The sequence below is a fragment of the Neolamprologus multifasciatus genome, chromosome 12 (assembly GCF_963576455.1).
Source record: "Neolamprologus multifasciatus chromosome 12, fNeoMul1.2, whole genome shotgun sequence".
NCBI lineage: Eukaryota > Metazoa > Chordata > Actinopteri > Cichliformes > Cichlidae > Neolamprologus > Neolamprologus multifasciatus.
In genome coordinates this window covers 14798965-14819621 of record NC_140450.1, presented here as the reverse complement: position 1 = coordinate 14819621, position 20657 = coordinate 14798965, and the positions used below count along the sequence as shown (strand labels likewise).

Below are 20657 nucleotides of genomic sequence, written 5' to 3'. Positions count from 1 at the left end.
GATATGTCAGCCGAATTATCCCTCTGCTTTTACATGCATCATGCACCAGTTTACACCAGGATAATCCTAAAATACTGTGCGCCATACCAAAAGCATGGTGAAGCAAGAAGATCAATAAATAAATAAATAAGACATCAGTCCTTTTCTGAGTGCACTGACATTAAATCTCTTTTGCATGATTAGCATGAGAAAGTCTGGAAATAAGAATGCTGCTCATATCCCAACAGCCCACTCTAATGACATCACTGACTGCTGTGTCCCTCCCAGTTTGAACATAGCTGGGAGGCAACTATTCCCATAAGATAGCCATCCTAAGTATGACTAATCAAAACAACAGCAATAAAAACCTAACAGCACGGCCCTTTTATCAAAATATTTTTCCAGCACTCAAAAAGGGGTCTAAGTGTTAGAGCACCCACTGAGAGCGTGTGTGTGCGTGTGTGCACTATTCCTGACTCGCTCTCACATTTATGGATCAACTGAAGCATTTAGTGTGGGAGAAAATGACAGGAAATGTCTGGCCCATTAAACAATAAATTTCCCCAAACACATCTGAGCCAAGCTCGGGACAAACATGCCACAAGGCTGGGCTAGGCTAGACCTAAGGGAACTCTAACCATGCTATAAAATCAACAAACATGTGCACAAACTGTGCGCGTGCTAATACACAACTTCATGTGTTTTAAATTAACTTCTGGGAAAAAAAACAGAACAAAACAGTAAACCCACTTGAAGATAAAACCAGAAACAAACAGTTTCAGCTGCATGTTTAAAACTGTCACCACTACAAATACTCACCATATCCAGGAGTGCCTTCTAAAAGGAAAATGACTGAGGTGCATCATGGACCTGTCAGTGGGAGCACCTGGGCATTGTCCAGGCTTCATACCAAAGCTGTGTCAGCGCTGGTCCCGCTTCCTGTTAACCTTTCACCCCTTAGGCACCCCTTTTTAAAAAAATCTATTTAGCTATATATCCACAAACACTGCCCCACAGTGTACGTGGGCCGCGGCACATAATGTAGTGTCCCATGGTAAAGTTCACTGTTGTAATGCGTACATTCAGACCAGTTCTCAAGTAAAGAAAGAGCTCTTTCTGAGTTTCCAGCTTCACTTGTTAGGTCCTAGGGCATCATTACCAAAAGCGCCAGCTTGTATCTAACAAGGCAGTTAGATATAGCACCATAAAATCCATTGAGATCCTTAAGGAAGATAAAAATCCTGCTAAATGCGACGGCTTAAAAGAAAAGAAACGTAAACTGGAAGAAACTGAAAAGCAGACTTAAGCCCAGTGTGAACTCAGTTTTTAAGTGAGAGTTTCAGCAGAGCGAGCACACAGGCGGCCACCCAGCAGGACCAGCTAAGCTCTCCGGCCGCTGCTCTTTTTTCCGTGGGATTCTTCCGGCAAAGGTTTGGAAATTACTGTCCCACAGCCACATGGTGAACCGGTTCAGGGACTCATTCCTCCGGAAAGCATTCCTTTTCCTGACAGCCAAACGACGCCGGTTGGGGAGGCAGCGGTAGTCACACCAGCATGACAGAGCATGTTACACACAGAGTCACTCACACATTCACATTTGCTTTCATCCTCTCGGCTTTGCCCCCTTTGTCTCTATTATTTTGCGTCTCCCTCTCTGTTCTGCCCTTTCAAAACCTCCCAGGGAGCGAAGTGAGGAAGTAGAGAGGGAGAAAGAAGAAAAAAACAAAACAAAACAGAGAAGCGTCTCTTCAGTATCTCGCCGTCTCTCTCTGTCTCGCTGCTGATCGTCTCTGCCCTCCTTCTTCCCGCCTCCCTCCTCCCTCCAGTCAGTGGGATGTCCTGACCCTGTGTAATAGGTGTGCCTGCCCTATCCAGTCAGCTAAACCTACGGATCCTCTTAACACTTCATTCAAGAGAGGAACAAGACAGCACATGTGCAACTTACACACACACGTACACACACACAGAAAACCTCACTGCATAGTCAAAATGTTGTCAGAAGTAATCCCTTTCATTTCCTCCCCTTAAATCAGCTGCTTTACGTTTCATAGTAATGTGTGTTTGTCTCCGTTGGAGCCCTCCTTCGTCATAACAACGCAAGCGCTGCTGCTGCCCTGTCAGTTTGTTTTTGACTTTTGCCACTCTAAGCACACCCTCTGTCTGTTTCTGGCGTCTGCGTGCATGCCGGTGAACCATGAAATTTCAAACCACATAAAGAAAAACCATTGTTTTGTTTCGCTTTTTCTTTCCCTTGCACATATTTGTGTGTATAGAGTGTAACTGGTGCCTACAAAAGCATACAGGGGGCCTTCCAGGCAGGTTTGTCTCAGAAGACTTGATGTGCAGGATGTTACTGCCTTTAATGCAGTATAATGCATTCCTCTGTTCTTACACCAGCGGCTCCAGATGGACTTTTTAATTCTGACTGTAAGGAATTAAAAAAAGTAAATGTCATGCTGTCTTTTATGTATACTCGGTTACAACAATAACCAGATAAATCACAGCATATCTACAGTGGATTAATTTCCGTGTCACTAAGAGTACATGTCTGTCCGGTGCAGCAGTCTGGCTGCCTGAGTGTGTGCGTGTGTGTGTGTGTATCTGCGTGTGTATGTGTGTGTTTTATTAAAAGCCATAGCTGTGGCTAAGCTCCAGTAGCTGCGGTCTGAAAAAAAGGATCCAGCGCTGCTTCTTACACACATCCTGCCCAACATACACGTCAGCAGCTTCTCAACTCCTGCCAAGAGTCAAACCACCTCGCAGCCTCTCTAAGTCTGCACCTTCAGCCACAACAGCCACTCTTAAACAGGGCGGAGGAGTGCTGAATGTTGAGGAATCTCGCTTGTAGGAAAATGAATGTTGAAGAAATGCGGCTCGTTTGGGAAATGTGGGGAGTCTGGGTGCATGGACGGGGCCGGGTTGACAGCTTAGGCAGCAACTGGGAGTAAAAATAAAATTTAAGTGTCTTTAAAAGTTAAACAGGGGAGCAGCTAGAAAGCACTGAAGCACCTGTTATTCATTATGTACACATACAGAAAAACATTAAATCTCCATCTGTCTCTCTTCTTTATTCCCGAAACAGTCATATTGTTACAGAAATCATGTCTAGAAACGGAAAGCAAACTCAGAAGTCTAATATATATATATTATAATATATATATATATATATATATATATATTATAATATATATATATATATATATATATATATATATATATATTATAATATATATATATATTATAATATATATATATATATTATAATATATATATATATATATATATATATATATATATATATATATATATATATATATATATATATATATATATACACACACACACACACACACACATATATATACACATATACATATATATATGTATATGTATATATATATATATATATACGCACGGTCCCAGCATAAATGTGTGTGCGCTATTGCATAACCCAAGTCACTGCTTTGGGGACTGTTGGTCCCTGTTCTGCACAATGCTGGTGAGCTGTCATGACTCATCACGGAGAAACTGGAGGAGAGAGGAAAAAAATAAAGCGAATGTAAAAGCAGAAACAAATAAATACAAGAGAGATAGTGACAGCGAAAGAGGAACAGAAAGCAGAGGTATGGCGCAGGGTTGTAGCGGAAATAAATGCCAGCATCTTTAATATATATATACATATATACACACACACACACACACAATTGTACTATGTAAAAAGTGCACCAGTGACAGATCTAGGTAAGACCGATGAGCTATACATGAAATGCAGCGGTAACACAGGGCACGGAAGCCTTGAAACAACCTAAGGCTAGCACAATTATATGTTGTTGGCATAAAGTACTGGAACAGTATTAACGTATCATCATCGGTGACCTCTGCTTGTAAGCAGAACAATGTATTTTCCATCTACAAAACATCATATTTGAATCAGGCCTTTTCCATTACATTAGCGGTCTGCGTCTATAACTGGGCATCGGGGGGAAAAGGGTCGGATTACACAACGGAACAAGTGCGTATCGATTGCATGATGTACTGACATTTAGCAAAGTACTTTTCTTTGGTTTGCTGCAAATCGATTGTCCAGAGAGCCCAAGCTGAACAACCTCTGCGGTCTACTCATAGAGCTGGCCCAACAGCATGGCCTGCCAGCAGCATAACTGCTCCAGGTGTTTGCAAACCAACACTCCTTTGACTCTTGACGCTCTAATAAACCCTCAAGAAATGTAAGGCAAAATTTATAACAGTGGAATCAATACTGTGTTAAGCAGTAATGCCTAATAAACATGCTGTGACATTCAATTAACAAATTAAAAGGAGAATTATATCAATACAAGCCCACGGATCTGGCAGTGTAGCAACTAAATCGAAGCATCTGTATGAAAAAATTCCACCTATTTTACATTCAAATATGAGAGCAAATCTCTCTAGAGGTTGACAGAAAACTGGGCCTGGTGTACATTGTTCCTCTGAGGTAAGCCAACTGTCCATCACTCTGAGTGTCACCCTGGAAATGCCTTGCCCCTCCCCCCTTGCCATTCAAAGATGGTTATGCAGTGGCATTTCAGCAAAGGTTAACTCATTCCCCCTTCAAATCAGATATTTGTAATTAGATTCCTACATCTAATGGGGACACGGAGGTTTCAAGGGCCGTTTAAAAAATGTGAAGAATGTTTAAGTAGCCACAAAAATCACTCACTTGTGCAATGGAGAGGTTTTACAACTCTTTGATTCTTAAGTCAGACCAACAGACTGAAGGGAGGGGCTTAATTTATTAGGAAAATATGCAGTGTTACAACAAAGCAGCAGCTGTGGTTAGTGACGCAGAACGTGTGCTGTGCAAACTCAATCAAATAGCTCACTTTCACAGTGATGAAAACTAGGCTGCATACGTTTAGGTAACTAAAAATTGAAAACACAGAACACTGAAAACACATTCAGGCCTATAATGAAAGTGAGTGAAAGATGACTAACAGCACAAATCTGCCCAAAGTAAAGATTATCCTTCAATTTAAGCTTGTGCCAATATTATGACTGCATCTGCTCGGCAAAACAGTTTAAGTACAATGTGACGAGACTAACAAACAGACTAACAAAAAAATGTTCCTTAGCAAACAAAAAAAATGGATTAAGCTAAATTTGACAGGCTTATAATGTGCCTAATTACACAACAAAAATATCTATAAATAAGTGAGAGTTAGACTCTAACACTGTCAATCTACCACACACATACGCACACAGATAGTTAATCCATGGATGTTCTCATCACTATCCCCCAATGCAAACTATGAGTTTAACAAAGCTCAGGCCTAACATCTGAAGAGTCACACTTAAGCAAACATGACTGAAATAAATAATTCAAAGGGAAGATTCAACGCGAACAGACACGAGGCGAAATCTGCCTCAATTAATAAGTCGTCTCAATGAGACGGTGGGCCAGACAGCGCGGTTAAAGGCTTCACGAACATCCCGTTCGAAACCACCATTGTAAATGGTTACGTCTATTTTGAATGCTTCGCAAGGCTGTTCTCTGAGAGCAGGTACAGATGGGATCGTGCTGAAATATCAGCGGTCCATTACCAAAGGCAATCCTCGCTACAACACCATCTGGTGAGGATGGCTCTCACTAACAGTTGGTGCAATCAACTACGCTCTTCTCTCTGATACCTTCATTATCCCACTACTTACAGAAGTAAATGTTACTGCTTTAAAGTGCCAATAGTGGAATAAAAGTTAACATGCTTATTGTAATTTATTACAGAAAACCTGCTAAGAAACCACATTTAAAGAAGGTTTAAAGAACAAAGAGCACACAACTGCTTAAATACAGAGCACTACACTAGGTATGGCTGTGTGATTGTTTACCTGTAATTGCCCACTGACTGCTACATGAAGATATAGGATATTTTTGAAAATTATTAGAAACTTCTCTGGATAGTTTTTCTGTGACTTGTGCCGTGAAGTCACACAGTATGTCCAAAATGACAAGTCTCTTAAGCCCTAAACTGTCATGCGTATGTAAATGTCCATGTGCAGCCTACAGATCCCAGTACTTTCTAAGTGTTGTGTCAACTGGCAGCATTGCGCTTTTGATCTGTTGCCATCAGAGAATAAATGCTGCACTGCACATTTCAAGGACAGCTTTGTACCAGGGACATCAAATTAAGATCACCCACTCACCCCACAGGGGTAAGTAAATTTTAGAGGCTGGTGACTGTGGGAGCAAATAAAATTTCACTGCTCTACAGTCATTTACATATCACTTTCAATATGAAACAAGACTGAGCAGTGCACAACTGCATTAATGGATAAACAAGAGCATGATTCCAACTGTACATGTGTCTGTCTGACTTTCTCAACTCACTATGAAAAATAGTGGCGTTGGAGAGTGCTCTAAATGCCAATGTACATAACAAAAATCTAACTCACCCACTTTGTCTGCCTTTCTTTTAGTGTTTAAATATTAACACAAAGCCAACTGCTAAGTTGGGGAAAACCAGCCCAAAGAGCACTTAACAAAAATGTTGTGGTCACAGTGATTTAACTGGAGAAATGAGTACCTGACTCCTCCTTACTGCTTTTGTTACACGGGAAAACCAAGTGTTAGATGCTTGGCTTGGGTCTGCATGGTGTCATTTTTAACATGACTTCTCTGTTGGGACTCTTCTGAAAACCTATGCCACAACCTGATGTGTACATCTCTAGAAATGCGATGCGTCGACAGAGCCTGCAAATTTTGCTCTGTTGGATATCGTCGATTCCTCCTGTGTATTTCCGGCTACTTTTTAACAACGTTTTTTGAGTGGATGGTTGAAAGAATAATAAGGAATAGTGCAGACGCTAGACCACTCGTGTGGGTAAGTCAGCCGTTAGTGAAAGTGTATCTTTTGAAATGCGTTGGTTATAGCAGTAAGTCACAACTTTTACTTCAAATGTCAATATTCTCAGCATATAGTCAGCAACTATAGGCAACTAAAGAAATTTGCTAGCAATCAGAGCAATCACAAGAAACAAGTTGGAGATAAAATATTTTTCCCTAGCAACTGTAGGGGAGTCGCTAGTCTGTAGTACTGTGTGACTGAGGCCTAACTGCTTGCTGCACAAGTCTGTAGAAAATGTTAAAATTAATTAAATACTTAATTAAATTTTAAAATAAATCATCCAGATAGAAAACAGTCAATTTTGCGTTATTACTGATTTTAATAAACTGTGAGTGAGATTACTGTCTTACAAAAAAATATAAACTTTCAGTAACATGTTACTTTGTAATTCAAATGAGATACCATGTGTTAGAACATCCTTCTCACAAATGGAAACTGTTCAATTTAGTTATCCGTTTGGTTTGAACTGTCTCTGTTGTTTTTAATGCTGTGGTCCTCTCTAGGCTTGTTTGTTAATGATGTATAAAGGTGTCTAGTCTACATACTGTTCGCAGATATGTTAAAATAGCTTGTACTGTATATTGCTGTCATATGTATACAGTTTGCCCAGGGTCACACTGCATTAACATCTGTGTATATCCTATCCAATATTCCCCGTACATCCATTACCAGCCTTGGTGTCAGCTCTGTTGCTGAACTCCTCCAAAAATAGACTTCTCCTGCATTGCACCAACGTTGTGTCACAGTTGCAGCCAAAGCATTCGGCTGGCTCCCCCTGCATTGTCTGTGCCTTAATCACAGCACTGGATGAACCCAGTGTCTGGGTGTGATTAGTAGTTCCTCTGAGGGATTATATGACCCAATGATGACCTCCTCTGATATGCTAATTACTGTAGGCTCAGGGGAAAATTCAGGTGGCTGTTACTTAGATACCATTCAGCCTAGTCTGTTTATTATCAGCAGCAGCAAAAAATTGTCATAGAAAGTATGACTGTTTTGTCCAGTTATTTTTCGCACGCGAAAGCTTTTAATGTGACACCAAAGCCTACTGGAATTTGTGCATCTGTTCGTTTCATTTATCTACCACATTAAAATGCACATTTCATTTCTCATAAGATGAGATTTTTATTTTCAAAGTATTTTTAACTTCTTTCAACTCAAAAGACAGGCATTTGAAAGAGATTTTGATAGACATATGATATCTTTTATGAACTGTCTGATACCTTGTAGACTGCTTTAATCCACACTCTGTTTGCTTTCACTTGGCTCGAACATGTGTGTGTCAGTATGCCACTGGAGGGTAGAGTGATAGTTTTATGATTTATACATCATATCCAAGACAAAGAAGCATTTGTGTTCTCTAGCAGCATAATCTGCCACTGATATTGTACCATGTGGCTGCCGGCTGTAGCTGAAATATTTTAAACGATTTTGAAAGAAACAGATAAGGTAGTAAACAGTGACAGGACTGCAGCCATACAGAACTCATCTGCATGAGGCTCCAAAGCCTCTTTACTTTAATGTAAGTTTATCAAAAAGAAACAAATTCAAATCAGATAAACAGTTTCTTTGATCTGTACTTTTATCTCTGTGATGCGTACTTAACTTTGTTAGCTAGGTTATCTGTGCACTAAGCTAGCATATCACACATATAATAAAATAGCTATCTTACTGTTACCATCTTGGTTTATCTTGTTGGCTTCTTATGAGCACAAAAGCCATTGCACAACTAAAACTGATGATGGCTTTTGAAAATATTTGTTCAAAACCAAAAGCACTGAAAATTTGCTCCAACTGTACCATTAGATCGCATGAGAAAATTTCACTCAAAACTATAAATGTCAACTTTATGGTGGGACTAGAAGAAATGACAGAATCACCACATTCACTGAGATCCACGCTAAAATGCGTCATCTGGGAACCACTGACGTGGTGGCCACCAATTCCAGACTCATGGCTAAAAACAGTCAGGGAGAAAAGAAAGACAAGAATAAGGAAGAATATACCCCTTCAAGCCAATGAGCTACACCAGAAAATTCCTTGAAAGATGAAATGGTACGTATGGCTTAGACATGGGAATGACTATACTGAAGGAAATTTGTGTAATGGAACTTAGTTGCAAGGCATCTCCCTCTCATGTGTTCTCTGACTGTCCTAAATTCCATTAAAGGGCATGAATTATGAAGAAGGAGCAGCATGTAGGAAAGAGCACTGTGGGGGACTTGTGTGACATTAAACTGTTAAAGTAATTACACGTTAGGAGGAGGCTTGCAGGCTGTAAAATTATCTTACTCTGAAAATGGCTGTCTGTGACATTCTGTCTGCAAACTGAAGAGGAAACCACTGAACTCTGTTCACACAGAAGAGCACACGCCCTTCCAAATACTTGTATAACGGGCTCACAAGTTTAGATACACAGCAATAAATGTTAAGCAAAGGGCCAGAGCTAATATAAAAGGTAGAAATCTAAGAACTAGTAACAATAAAAAATTCTAGACAATTCTAGGCATAACCTGCTGGTTCACAATAATCATAAACCTCTGAAGTATCATATTAAAGGCATCATTATACAGACAGATACATTTTAAAATGTGCAGCAAAACCATTAGGGTGCCTCATCAAGTATACAGTTAAAAAAAGGTGTTAAATAGAAAATAAAGTGTGTGATACAAATGTGTTGCATATTTATTCATTGAGTCACTCAAAAATCAGTATGCTATTTCTTTGATTTACAGAATACTATATGTGGCAAACAACAGTGTATATGCTAGTTGCCAGACATATTATTTTTTTAAAACCTTGCACAATAATAAACACTGTATCTGTCTTGAGTTATAGCACTGTGTAGAAGTCTTGAGTTACCCCTTTTTATTTATACCTTGTTGGAAAATGGTAAATAGATGCAGTGCTTTACCAATTAGCTGCAGTAATGTCTTAAAGACATAAATAGCTGGATGACCTCTGATGTTCTGCTTTTAAATTCAGATAAAACTGAGGTTATTGTACTCGGCCCTAAAAATATAAGAAATATGGTATCTAACCAGATTCTTACTCTGGATGGCATTACCTTGGCCTCCAGTAACACTGTGAGGAATCTTGGAGTTATCTTGGAGTTTTTGACCAGGATATGTCCTTAAATGCACATATTACACAAATATGTAAGACTGCTTTCTTCGATTTGCGCAATATCTCTAAAATTAGAAACATCCTGGCACAGAGTGATGCTGTAAAACTAGTTCATTTATTTATTATTTCTTGGCTGGACTACTGTAATTCATTATTATCAGGATGTCCTAAAAACTCCCTGAAAAGCCTTCAGTTGATCCTAAAATACTGCAGCAAGAATACTGACAGGGACTAGAAAGAGAGAGCACATTTCTCCTGTATTGGCTTCTCTTCATTGGCTCTCTGTTAAATCCAGAATTATATTTAAAATCCTTCTCATTACATACCAGATCTTGAATACTCAGACCCCATCTTATCTTGATGACCTTATAGTAACATATCACCACATTAGAGCACTTTGATCTAGAATGGGAGGCAGACCCTTCAGCTTTCAGGCCCCTCTTGTGTGAAACCAGCTCCCAGTTTGGATTTGGGAGACATCCTCTATACTTTTAAGATTAGGCTTAAAACTTTCCATATGATAAAATATATAGTTAGGGCTGGACCAGGTGACCCAGGTGTCCCTTAGTTACACTGCAATAGGTGTAGGCTGCTGGGGAATTCCCATGATGCATTGAGTAATTTTTCTTCAGTCACCTTATCCACTCACTATAGACCTCTCTGCATTTAATCATTAGTTATTATTAATCTCTGCCTCTCTTTCACAGCATGTCTTTTATCCTGTCTTCCTTCTCTCACCCCAACCGATCACGGCAGATGGACGCCCCTACCTGAGCCTGGTTCTGTTGGAGGTTTCTTCCTGTTAAAAGGGAGTTTTTCCTTTCCACTGTCACCTAAGCGCTTGCTCATAGGGGGTCATATGACTGCTGGGATTTTCTCTGATATATTATTGTAGTGTCTACCTTACAATATAAAGCGCCCTGAGGCAACTTTTGCTGTGATTTGGCGCTGTATTAAAAAAACTGAATTGAAAAGTTTATTCATGCAGTGGTTTATAAATCTGCAAACAATAATGGAAATACAGTGGATAAGGCAATTCTTCAAAAAAGTCTTAAGAAATAGTTCTCAAGGCTTCTTAAAGGACATTCAAAGATTTTCTTTGGATATTGGCTGCCTTTTCTTCCATTTTCTGTCAAGATATCCCACACTGCTTGAATATTGTTGAGGTCTGGGCTCTAGGGAAGCTGACAATGCACTGTTAGTGTCTACTGTGTGTTGCTCTATTCAGGTATGCTTTTACTGTATTGGCAGTGTGTTTGGGATCACTGTCATGCTGAAAAATGAAGATGCTGCCAATAAGATGCTTTCCAGATGATACTGCATAGAGAATCATTATCTGATCTTTCTGCGTTCATAATTTCATAAATTTTAATCAAGAGTTCCCACAGCACTCCTTGAAATGTAGCTCCAAATCTTGACAGGGCCTTTGTTCTGTTCTTGTTTTATAGATGGCTGTAGACCATGATTGACCATGATTCAAACCAGAAATTTCAAATTTGTATTATTGAATCTATGAGACCATTTGCCACTGATTTTCAGTCCAATTATTGTATAATTTCCTCAGCATTTTCTCCCTGTTTTCCTTTCTTAAGACTGGCTTCTTGACCCTTCAGCTGAGACCCTTTTTGATAAGGCTTCAGTGAAGGGTAGATGGATCCAGGCACATCTCCCAGGTCCTATGTTAGGTCTTTGCTGGATTTTCTTTTCCCCTGCTCCTTAAGAACATAACTTTACTGTTCATCTGCCGTAGATAGTTTTTTAGGCCACATCTTCTTTTGTCCTCCACTTGTCCTGTTTCTTTAAATCCTTCAAGGACATACTGCACAGCACACGTTTTTGGCAAGTAGCTGGGATTCACCTTATTGGTGCAACAATGCTAATTTTGCATTTTTTTACAGATTCAATTAAAAGAAAAATTAAAAACAATATGTCTTTTTGTGACAGGTGTGTCCAAAGACACCCTGTAAAACTGGTTCTTTGGTAAGTTGTCTGTTATGTGCAGACAACATTGGTGTATCCCTTGGATTAGGTCCCTTTTTAATGCTGGAATGATTCATAGGTCAGTGTTAAGTGGTTCAAAAAAGAAGAAAAAAACAAGGACTATTCTGAAAATGAGCCACTGTCCAAAGAGAATCTCTGAAAGACTTTCAGAAACCCTGGAGAACTATTACTCAATACCACTTACAAAAAAAAGTCTTGAAGCAAAATATAAAGAAATGAGACGTTTGCACGGTACTGTAGTTCCTGTTAAAATGAGTCATTGTTGTGTGACTGGATAGGAAAATGATTTCCATTATCCTGAATAAGGTTGTGACAACAATGCTGTAACCATACTGATATTCCATTTTGGAATTTCGACCACTATATAGTCATTATTAGTGGAATACAGTGACTTTATTTCCTAGTCTTTGCACAGTATATTGACAATATTCAGATAAATAAAATCTTTCTTTCACAGCAATAATAAATGTGATAAAATGACCTCTATTACCCTCTGAAATATCACATAAAACATAGACTGCAAAACAATAAGTCCCAACTTTTTTTCTGTAATCGGTAGCATAGTACACATTCATCATTGCTTCTTGACTAAATCTGACAGGAAAAGCTGAGGAGCAGACAGCAATGACCATGCCACCCCTGTCTTCTCTCTAATATGACATTTAAAAGTCAAACTATCACCTTCCTTTCTACCACACCTCAACATCACCACATGAAACCTGCCAGCATACTAGGAAATGCTCCGCAGGTGGGTTCAAGTTGGAAATAGCTGGTGAGAGAATACTGACACTAATAACGGCAGAACAACATTTAATGTAAAATAGATCCTATGATGAGAGAAGAGAAGAGAAGAGAAGAGCATTATGTGGCGAGAGATCCACTAAATGTTTTATAAGATGCAGTGTTGCAATTCGGGATGGGATGGGAGGGTAAATGGAGTTTTAAGATGTGTAAAGATTCTGTAAAAGTCAGCGTGTGGGTGAGAGGAGATCTGTGTAAGGCTTGTTACATTTTTGTGAAATCTATGCGAGGCTGGTGGGGTGTGGTGAACTTTTCACATCATCTGGAAGTAGCTCACTTTATTTAAGAAATAAAGAGTGAGAGTTACTTGGAGTGTGGTGGAATAAAGTAAAGTAAAGTAAAATGAACTCATTGTTAAGTTCAAGATATCAATTTGAGATGATGATATGGTGTTTTATCCTGCTGGAAGCAGCCATCAAAAGATGGGTAACATATTGATGGCTGAGCAACAATATTCAGGGGCCATGGTGGCCTGTGGTGCTTCATGGTGTGGTCCTGGCACCTTGGAATACAGAGTGACTTCACTCCCTAAAAGCAAGGAAAACCTGGATTTGTTCTGGTTCTTCAGCAAGGTAGAGCCTTTCAGGTATCACCAACAATACAGCAAATTACTTGTATGTTTGCGCTTACAAAAACGCTGCACAATACGCAACAGTGGCAGAAGAGATTAGTATTTTTAATTCAATTCAATTTTATTTATATAGCGCCAAATCACAAGAGTTGCCTTAAGGCGCCGTTTTACTATTTAGGTTCACTGTCGACATCTTGGACCCTTAACTTGGTTGGGTTGCTCCAAGTTTTCAAGTAGGAAATTTCTAGTTGAGGATGTGTTCCAGATTCTAATTCCAACTGGGAACTTGGAAATTCAGACTTTGGATTTAATCAGGGACGCATCAAAAATGATGGTCAGGGGGTAGCAGCCCACAAAATGCCAAGAAAACATCCCCCACACCATTACACCACCAGAAGCAGCCTGATACAGACTAGGATGGATCCATGCTTACATGTTTTTTATTACACAAAATTCTAGCCTTATATTTTGCCTAAATGTTGCAGCAGAGTAAACAATGTTTTTCATATCTTATTTTGTACTATTTAAGTGAGTACATGTAAACTGAAGGCTCGGTTTCCTGTTCTTAGCTCTTTGGAGTGGCAAAGAGCTGGTGGTTTTCTGCTGCTGTAGTCTAAGGAGCTTGGAAAGAAAAGCCTCTGGACTTCTTTAAGTTGCTTGAAGACGTTTCACCTCTCATCCAAGAAGCTTCTTCAGTTCTAGGGTCAAATGGTGGGAGTATCCCCCCAAAGGTGGACAAAAGGACCCCCTGATGATCCTCTACCTAATCACACGAGCCAAGGTGTGAAAACAGGTGTAGGTCACAATCAGCCAGGGTTTTGGGTGAGCTCATTGTGAAACCTGGCACCACCCTATCATGTGATTTCCTGAGGTCAGATGGCCCAGGGTGTGAGTGGGCGTTAAGGCGTCTGGGAAGGGATCTCAAAACTGGATTATAGATGGCAGACAGTTGTTGTCGTAAGCCACCGCCTCTGTTCAAAGATGGTCGCTCACAGTGGACATAAAGGGCTTCTTTCACTCCTCTTTCAAACCATCTGTCTTCTCTGTCCAAAGTGTGAACATTGGCATCCTCAAAAGAGTGACCTTTGCCCTTTAGATGCAGATCGACTGCTGAGTCTTGTCCTCTGGAGGTGGCTCTTCTCTCTTCTAAATCTGGGACGCTCCACCATTTGACCCTAGAACTGAAGAAGCTTCTCGGATGAGAGGTGAAACGTCTTCAAGCAACTTAAAGACGTCCAGACGTTTTTCTTTCCAAGCTCCTTAGACTACGATGACCTGGACGACTGAGAACCTTCACAGACATTCTGCTGCTGTAGTCCAACTGCTTTACGGTTTGAGATGCTCTTCTGAGCACCTTGGATGTATCGAGTTGTTATTTGAGTCACTGTTGCCTTCCAATCAGCTGGAAGCGTTCTGGCCATTCTTCTCTGACCTCTGACATCCACAAGCGATTTCGGTCCAGGAAATTGCTCCTCACTGGATATTTTCTCTCTTTTCTGAGATGGCTATGTGGGAAAATCTGAGCAGCTCAGGAGTTTCTGATACTTAGACCAGCCCACCTGGCACCAACAACCATGACACGTTCAAAGTTACTGAAGTCACCTTTCTTCCCCTTTCAGATAATCAGTTTAACCTTTAGCAGGTCATCTCAACCATATCTACATTCCTGAGTTGTTGCTACTGCTTTACTGGGAGCCATAAAACATCTCGTTGATCATATTTGTGGAAAATGGTTTCAAAAATTTAACTTACGTGTAGACTGACACAGAAGGGTGTATCATTCCAATAAGTATATGTCATCCAACAAGGTGACTCTGCTCACTGACAAATATTCACTCCAGTTCAAGATATGTTATATAAAGCTCCCTGATGCTCGCTGCATTCTAGGAATTATTTTGTAATCAAGTGTTATATCCGCTCTCTCCTAACCTGCATCATCCACTTGGTTTTCTACAGTTCCAGGATGAATTTTCAACAGGCTCCAGGGAAAATTTCTGAACACTCTGTATTGCAGTTGTGCTGTACATGTGGGTGGAGGAATCAATGTGAAAATGACAGCCTAATGAGTTTTCCCAGTCAATAAAAGTGTGAAGTCATTCCACTTAGTCAAAGTGCATCTTCAAACATGACAACTGAGGCCTATGTCAGTAGAAAAAAGAATGCAGATGCTTTCTCTGTATTGGATTTTAATTTCTCTAAGACTGTTAAATGTTAGAGGAAAAGGCAAGAAGTGGACACTAAAATTGATCACACTTTATGTGTTGATGCCTCAAAGACATGCAATTAATAAATCTGATTGTAGACGAACAGAAAATATTTCCTGTATTATAAGAGCTTAAGTATAGATCACAGCTCACAGAGAGAAACTTTAGCTTTCTAATGATTTGCTTGATTAAAAAGAACAAAAGGAGGGGAAAAAAACAGTGATAAAGTGACAAAAACATAATTTTGTTTTGAAAATAAATAAAGTCTTGGTAGTGGCGCTTAGCAGTTAAATGAAAACATTTCTAGTTGCTGTGTTAATACCACCTGTAGACATTGCCAGTACTTTTTTTAAAAAAAATGCAGATGCAATATGCAGCATCAGCCATGTGTTCGAGGGTACTTGTGTGTGTGAAAGAGACAAATGAAACAGGCTGTATTTCATAATGCTACTGGAGGTCAACAGGGTACCTTTTAATTGAAACACCGGTTCTCTTACCAGGCCACTGAAAATCTAATCTCACCAACACAGTCCTGCGGAAGCAGATGTAAATGCCATCCTCTTAAATAACTACAGATGTTTTCTTTCAAATTCTGTGGACTGGCTGGCTGAATTGAAAAGGAAAGAAACATGTTTCTAGATACTCTCAGGAGAAAGCCCATTTGCCTAATGTTAACATTTACACAGAGGGGTAAATGGGCATATCCAAAAGCTAAAGGTAGGATGTTTTTTCTTTACAGGTGAGGCAACCATAGACTATATATAGAAGAAGGATAAAGCCGCCAAGGTGTACAAAAAGAAAGCTAACGCGGAAGTGCTTTAAACCTGCATTAAGACCTACATTAGAGGGAAAGCAAAGCTGTTGATATACCAGTTGCTTTATGTTCCTACCCTGACACAAGGCCCTGAGCTCTGGGCAGTGACCAAAAGAATGATGTCATGGGCCCAAATGAAATGTAGTTCCTCATAATGGTGGAATCTCCCTTTGAAGAGGGAGGGCCTGAGGGGAGAGACAATAGTCTTCCACATCGGAAGGAGCCAGTTGAGGTGATTCAGGCAACTAACTAGTATGCCTCCTCTGTGAGGTGTTTCAGGCATGCACTGGGGTAGAACCAGGACATACTGGCTTGAGAACATCTCACTGTGTAGAGGGAAGTCTGGACCTGAACAACCATGGATGGATGGCCCCCGTGTTTACTTGATCATATTACTTTGCTGTTGTAGTCTCAATCATCAGTTTCATGTCTTAATGAATACAACATGATGTTCAATTGTGGTTTAATTTAGATGAAAAGAGATTGCAAAGTAAGATTTATTGTGTGGCTACCTTGTGATTGACAAGTCACAACTGTGTAAGCACGAAGTGTGCCTCGGTTTGTCAGCTACATTTACCACTCGCTCGTCAAGCCCAGGCCAGCATAGTGGTGCGGTGGTTTAAAATGTCACTTAATGAGATTGTCCTGGATTCTAACACACCAGTGAGCTGGTTGTATCATATGTCCCCCTGCGTTTCCATGGGTTCTTTTAAGGTACTCTAGCATCCTTGCATAGTACAAAGATATGCATATGCATATGTCCATAGGTTGGACTGTGAGTGTGAATGGCTGTCTGGGGTGCACCCTGCTCTTTGCTCTGTGGCAGCTGGAATAGACTCCAGTCCATCCATGACCCTGAACTGGCCAAGCAGTTAAGAAAATCGATGGACGATTGTCAAGTTGAGTTTGAGAAAAACTACGGCAATGGTGAAAATGCTCAAATAGCATGTAAATCGCTTCACAAATGAGTGAATCTCATTACGGCAGCTATCTTTAATATATAGTCTATGCACCGGACACAGTGTCAGCCACAGACAATAACAAAGCATTATGTTACTGCTATTAAGTGCTACTGACTGAGTAGCGGCTAATTCCCACAGCTGAATTATGGACAGTGAAACATCTACTTAGCAAGCCTGGCATGGCATCAGTCAGTCAGCTGTTGCTGCAAGGAGTATTTCAGATTTAGTAGATGTTAAGTATAAAGGTAAAAACATGCTTTATAAACAAATAATTACCTGGATTATATTATGCAACTGAACGGTTCAATAGTCAAGATATGAATGTCTTTATCATACATTCTTCTCATCTCCTAAAAACAAGAAGAAAACAAAAAGGAATCTCTGCATTTTTTCTTTATGAGGAATATAATAGGTCCCTAAGAGCAGAAATGAATTCTCTTCAAAGTGACTGGTATAAAGGGAGTACTCATAAAAATTCTTGCTTTCTCTGACCGTGACTGCAGCTGTATCACAGGAAGTATGCTGCAGAGTGGGTGGGGATGGATGCATGAATACACCAACAAAGAGAATACAGTTATATTACAAGGAAGGCACAAGCAGAACGAGGCACAGAGCAAGGCAAAGAAGGAAAAACAACGAGAGAACAAACAGAATGCTGATTTGAATGCCTCTACAAGTTGTTGTCTGTTGCGTTGTGGTACAGTCTTATGAGCTCCATATCAGCACAAAAGATCCCTTAAATCCCAACCAAACTCCACATCTCCAAAAATTGCTATACTCCGCACAAGCAGTACATGTACAAATGCAAAAAAAAAAAAAAAAACCCAAACAAACAAAAAAAAGTAGAAAGGGATTGAGGAGAAAAAGAGAAGAGAGAGTGAGAGAAAGGCCAATGGTGTGAGAACATGACAACAACATAGTTACATAAGAGATAGAAGCAGCATGGGAGCTACCATAGGGTAGCTCCTGGGCTTCTGCGAGTTGCAGAATGACGCATTGCCCTCACACACACACACACACACACACACACACACACACACACACACACACTCACAAACCCCTCTCAGTGCAGTAAATGGCACATATTCACACCGATGTGCTCTATGCAAGAGAAGCCACACCCACACATTTATCACAATCTAGCTCACGACAGCAGGAGTGACAATACACTTACTATAACACTGCCTAGCAGCAGAGGAGCAGAAATACAATATTTACAATCAGTTCAATCCATGTACTATTAGGAGACCACAGGGTACAGCAGCCATGAGCCAATAAAATAATAAGTAGCCTTATATCCACCCACTCTTCTTGTATGGGGTCCCTAACTGATATTTTGGCTTTTTCCAGCCATTAAAGCTGCTTCATACCTCTGCATGCAGTCTGACTGATAATAAATGGTGAGATTTATCAAGTGCAGCTCAGCTGCTAAATGTCAGATTTTGAGCCTAGGCAGGAATAGATGACTGATGGGGCTAACCTTTTTTTTCTAAGATCTATAAAGCAGGAAATTTTGCAATCAGCAAACCTACTATCTACTTAATTTATTCTTTCAATGCAATCTATTTATATAGCACAAAATCACTACTGTAGTCATCTCAAGTCACTTCCTGTTGTAAGGTAAATAGGGCTTTCTTATCCCGATAACGATATATATTGCAAAATAGTACATTTTCTGTAAATTATGTAAATCTCGGGCAACTCGACTTGTGTGAAATGTTTTCAGCTGAGCATCGTGCACGTGGAGTCGAGTGTTTTGACCGATGCATGAAGCTACACCTTTTTAGACACAAGTAGTAATGGCCGCCGTTTTCTCTGTGAGTATTTATTACACGGCGTGCTGCGGGAAAAGCCTGTTCTAAGGTTTGAGTCTAAGGTTTATTTTCAGCACTTACGTATAAGTAAGCGTATAATATGAAACGATAGATGTTTTCATATCGTCATCCGACATACATCGTCGTATCAAACAGCCCTAAAGGTAAAGACCCTACAAAAACACAGAGAAAGCACAAACAATCACATGACCCTCTTTGGGGGCTCAAATGCTTGGTGACAGTGGAAAGGAAAAACTCACTTTTAACAGGAAGAAATCTCTGCAGAACCAGGCTCAGGGAGACAGTTTCAAGCGTTGATACATTTCAAAATAGATGAATATTTTGACGCGCTTTCTTACTGATGTTTATGAAACAGTGTTCATTTTCAAGCCCATCTTTGTGTTAGATCTTTTTCACATTGTCTTTAAAAATACAATTTGCTTTTGTAGCAATCACGCTGCTTTGGTAGCTATTTTTAAATGCGGGCACACACACACACACGCATAGGTGAGATCAACTGATGAGCTTGAGGAACCTGCATTCCTCCCATCTGGGAATGTAGAAGCAGGCTGCTGTAGAGCGCTTTGCCCTAAACGCAGGAAATCAATATCCTGCAAGTTAATGAGATAGACCCCCTAACCTCAGCATCTGATTAGATAAACAGATTAGCAGCAAAACACACCACCGCCATTAGGTGAAGGGAGTGCAGATGCACACTGCTCATGATAGGCCCATTACACACACTGGCAAACTAACAATTAGTAATGAACATAAAAACAGAATGAAGCTGCTGATGTTCCTCCCAGAAAGATTCCCTTTGCGTTATTATCATCGTGTTAGGGATTAGTGCTTAATGCACTAGAAGTAGCAGTAATTTGATGGTGAAGGTGTTTTAATTGGGTTGTTTTTCAGTTTTTAACTATAATAAAAAATGTATTCACATCACAAAACAGAAAAAAAAAAACAGCCACATTACCTTTTGAGGCATCTTATGTTCACATATAATCCATGCTGTTTTATCACTTACCTAAAAAAGAGAACCGAAACAGAAGTGAGACAGAAGGGGAGAGAGAAGGTGGGGAAACAAAAGAATAATAGTTATCAGGATAATCTGTTGACTGCCCTGAGTTGTAATTTGTGCTTAAACAGGTAGCATTGTATATTGTATGTTACTCGACGTGCTTTGTTTCACTCAAATACACACAAGTTGAAAAAATGAGAAAGGCTGGGATTGTATATCAATACACTGCAGTGGCGAGAAAGCCGCTCTCTCCTTATCTTTCTCCATCCCAATGCAAGAAATTGATCTGAGTCGAGCCTCCCATATTCAGCTTCCCATACCCGCCCCCCTTTGTTATCTGTGTCCAGAACTGATTAAAATGCCTGTAAAATTATAGCGATGTCATAGATGCTGAGAAAAAGAAGGCCACTGCAAGAACCACATATCACTAGTAAACTGATGTAGTTTAGGAAACTGGGGGAGAGCAGCCTGCCCTTTGGATAA

The 20657-nt window shown here is 40.0% G+C and overlaps 1 protein-coding gene across 4 annotated transcripts in view; it reads right to left on the bottom strand.

Annotated features, from left to right (window-relative positions):
- The window catches only part of pde4d (phosphodiesterase 4D, cAMP-specific), a 198318-nt gene that overhangs the window by 50650 nt on the left and 127011 nt on the right, over positions 1–20657 (bottom strand). The window contains exon 1 of one of the 4 annotated variants that reach the window (XM_085181360.1): positions 799–3105. The exons of the other annotated variants lie outside the window; for them this stretch is intronic. Within the exon in view, the coding sequence (XP_085037486.1) occupies positions 799–887 (89 nt within the window). The 5' untranslated portion in view covers positions 888–3105. Of the gene's footprint in view, positions 1–798; positions 3106–20657 lie in introns of those variants that run through there. 4 annotated transcript variants of the gene reach the window in all.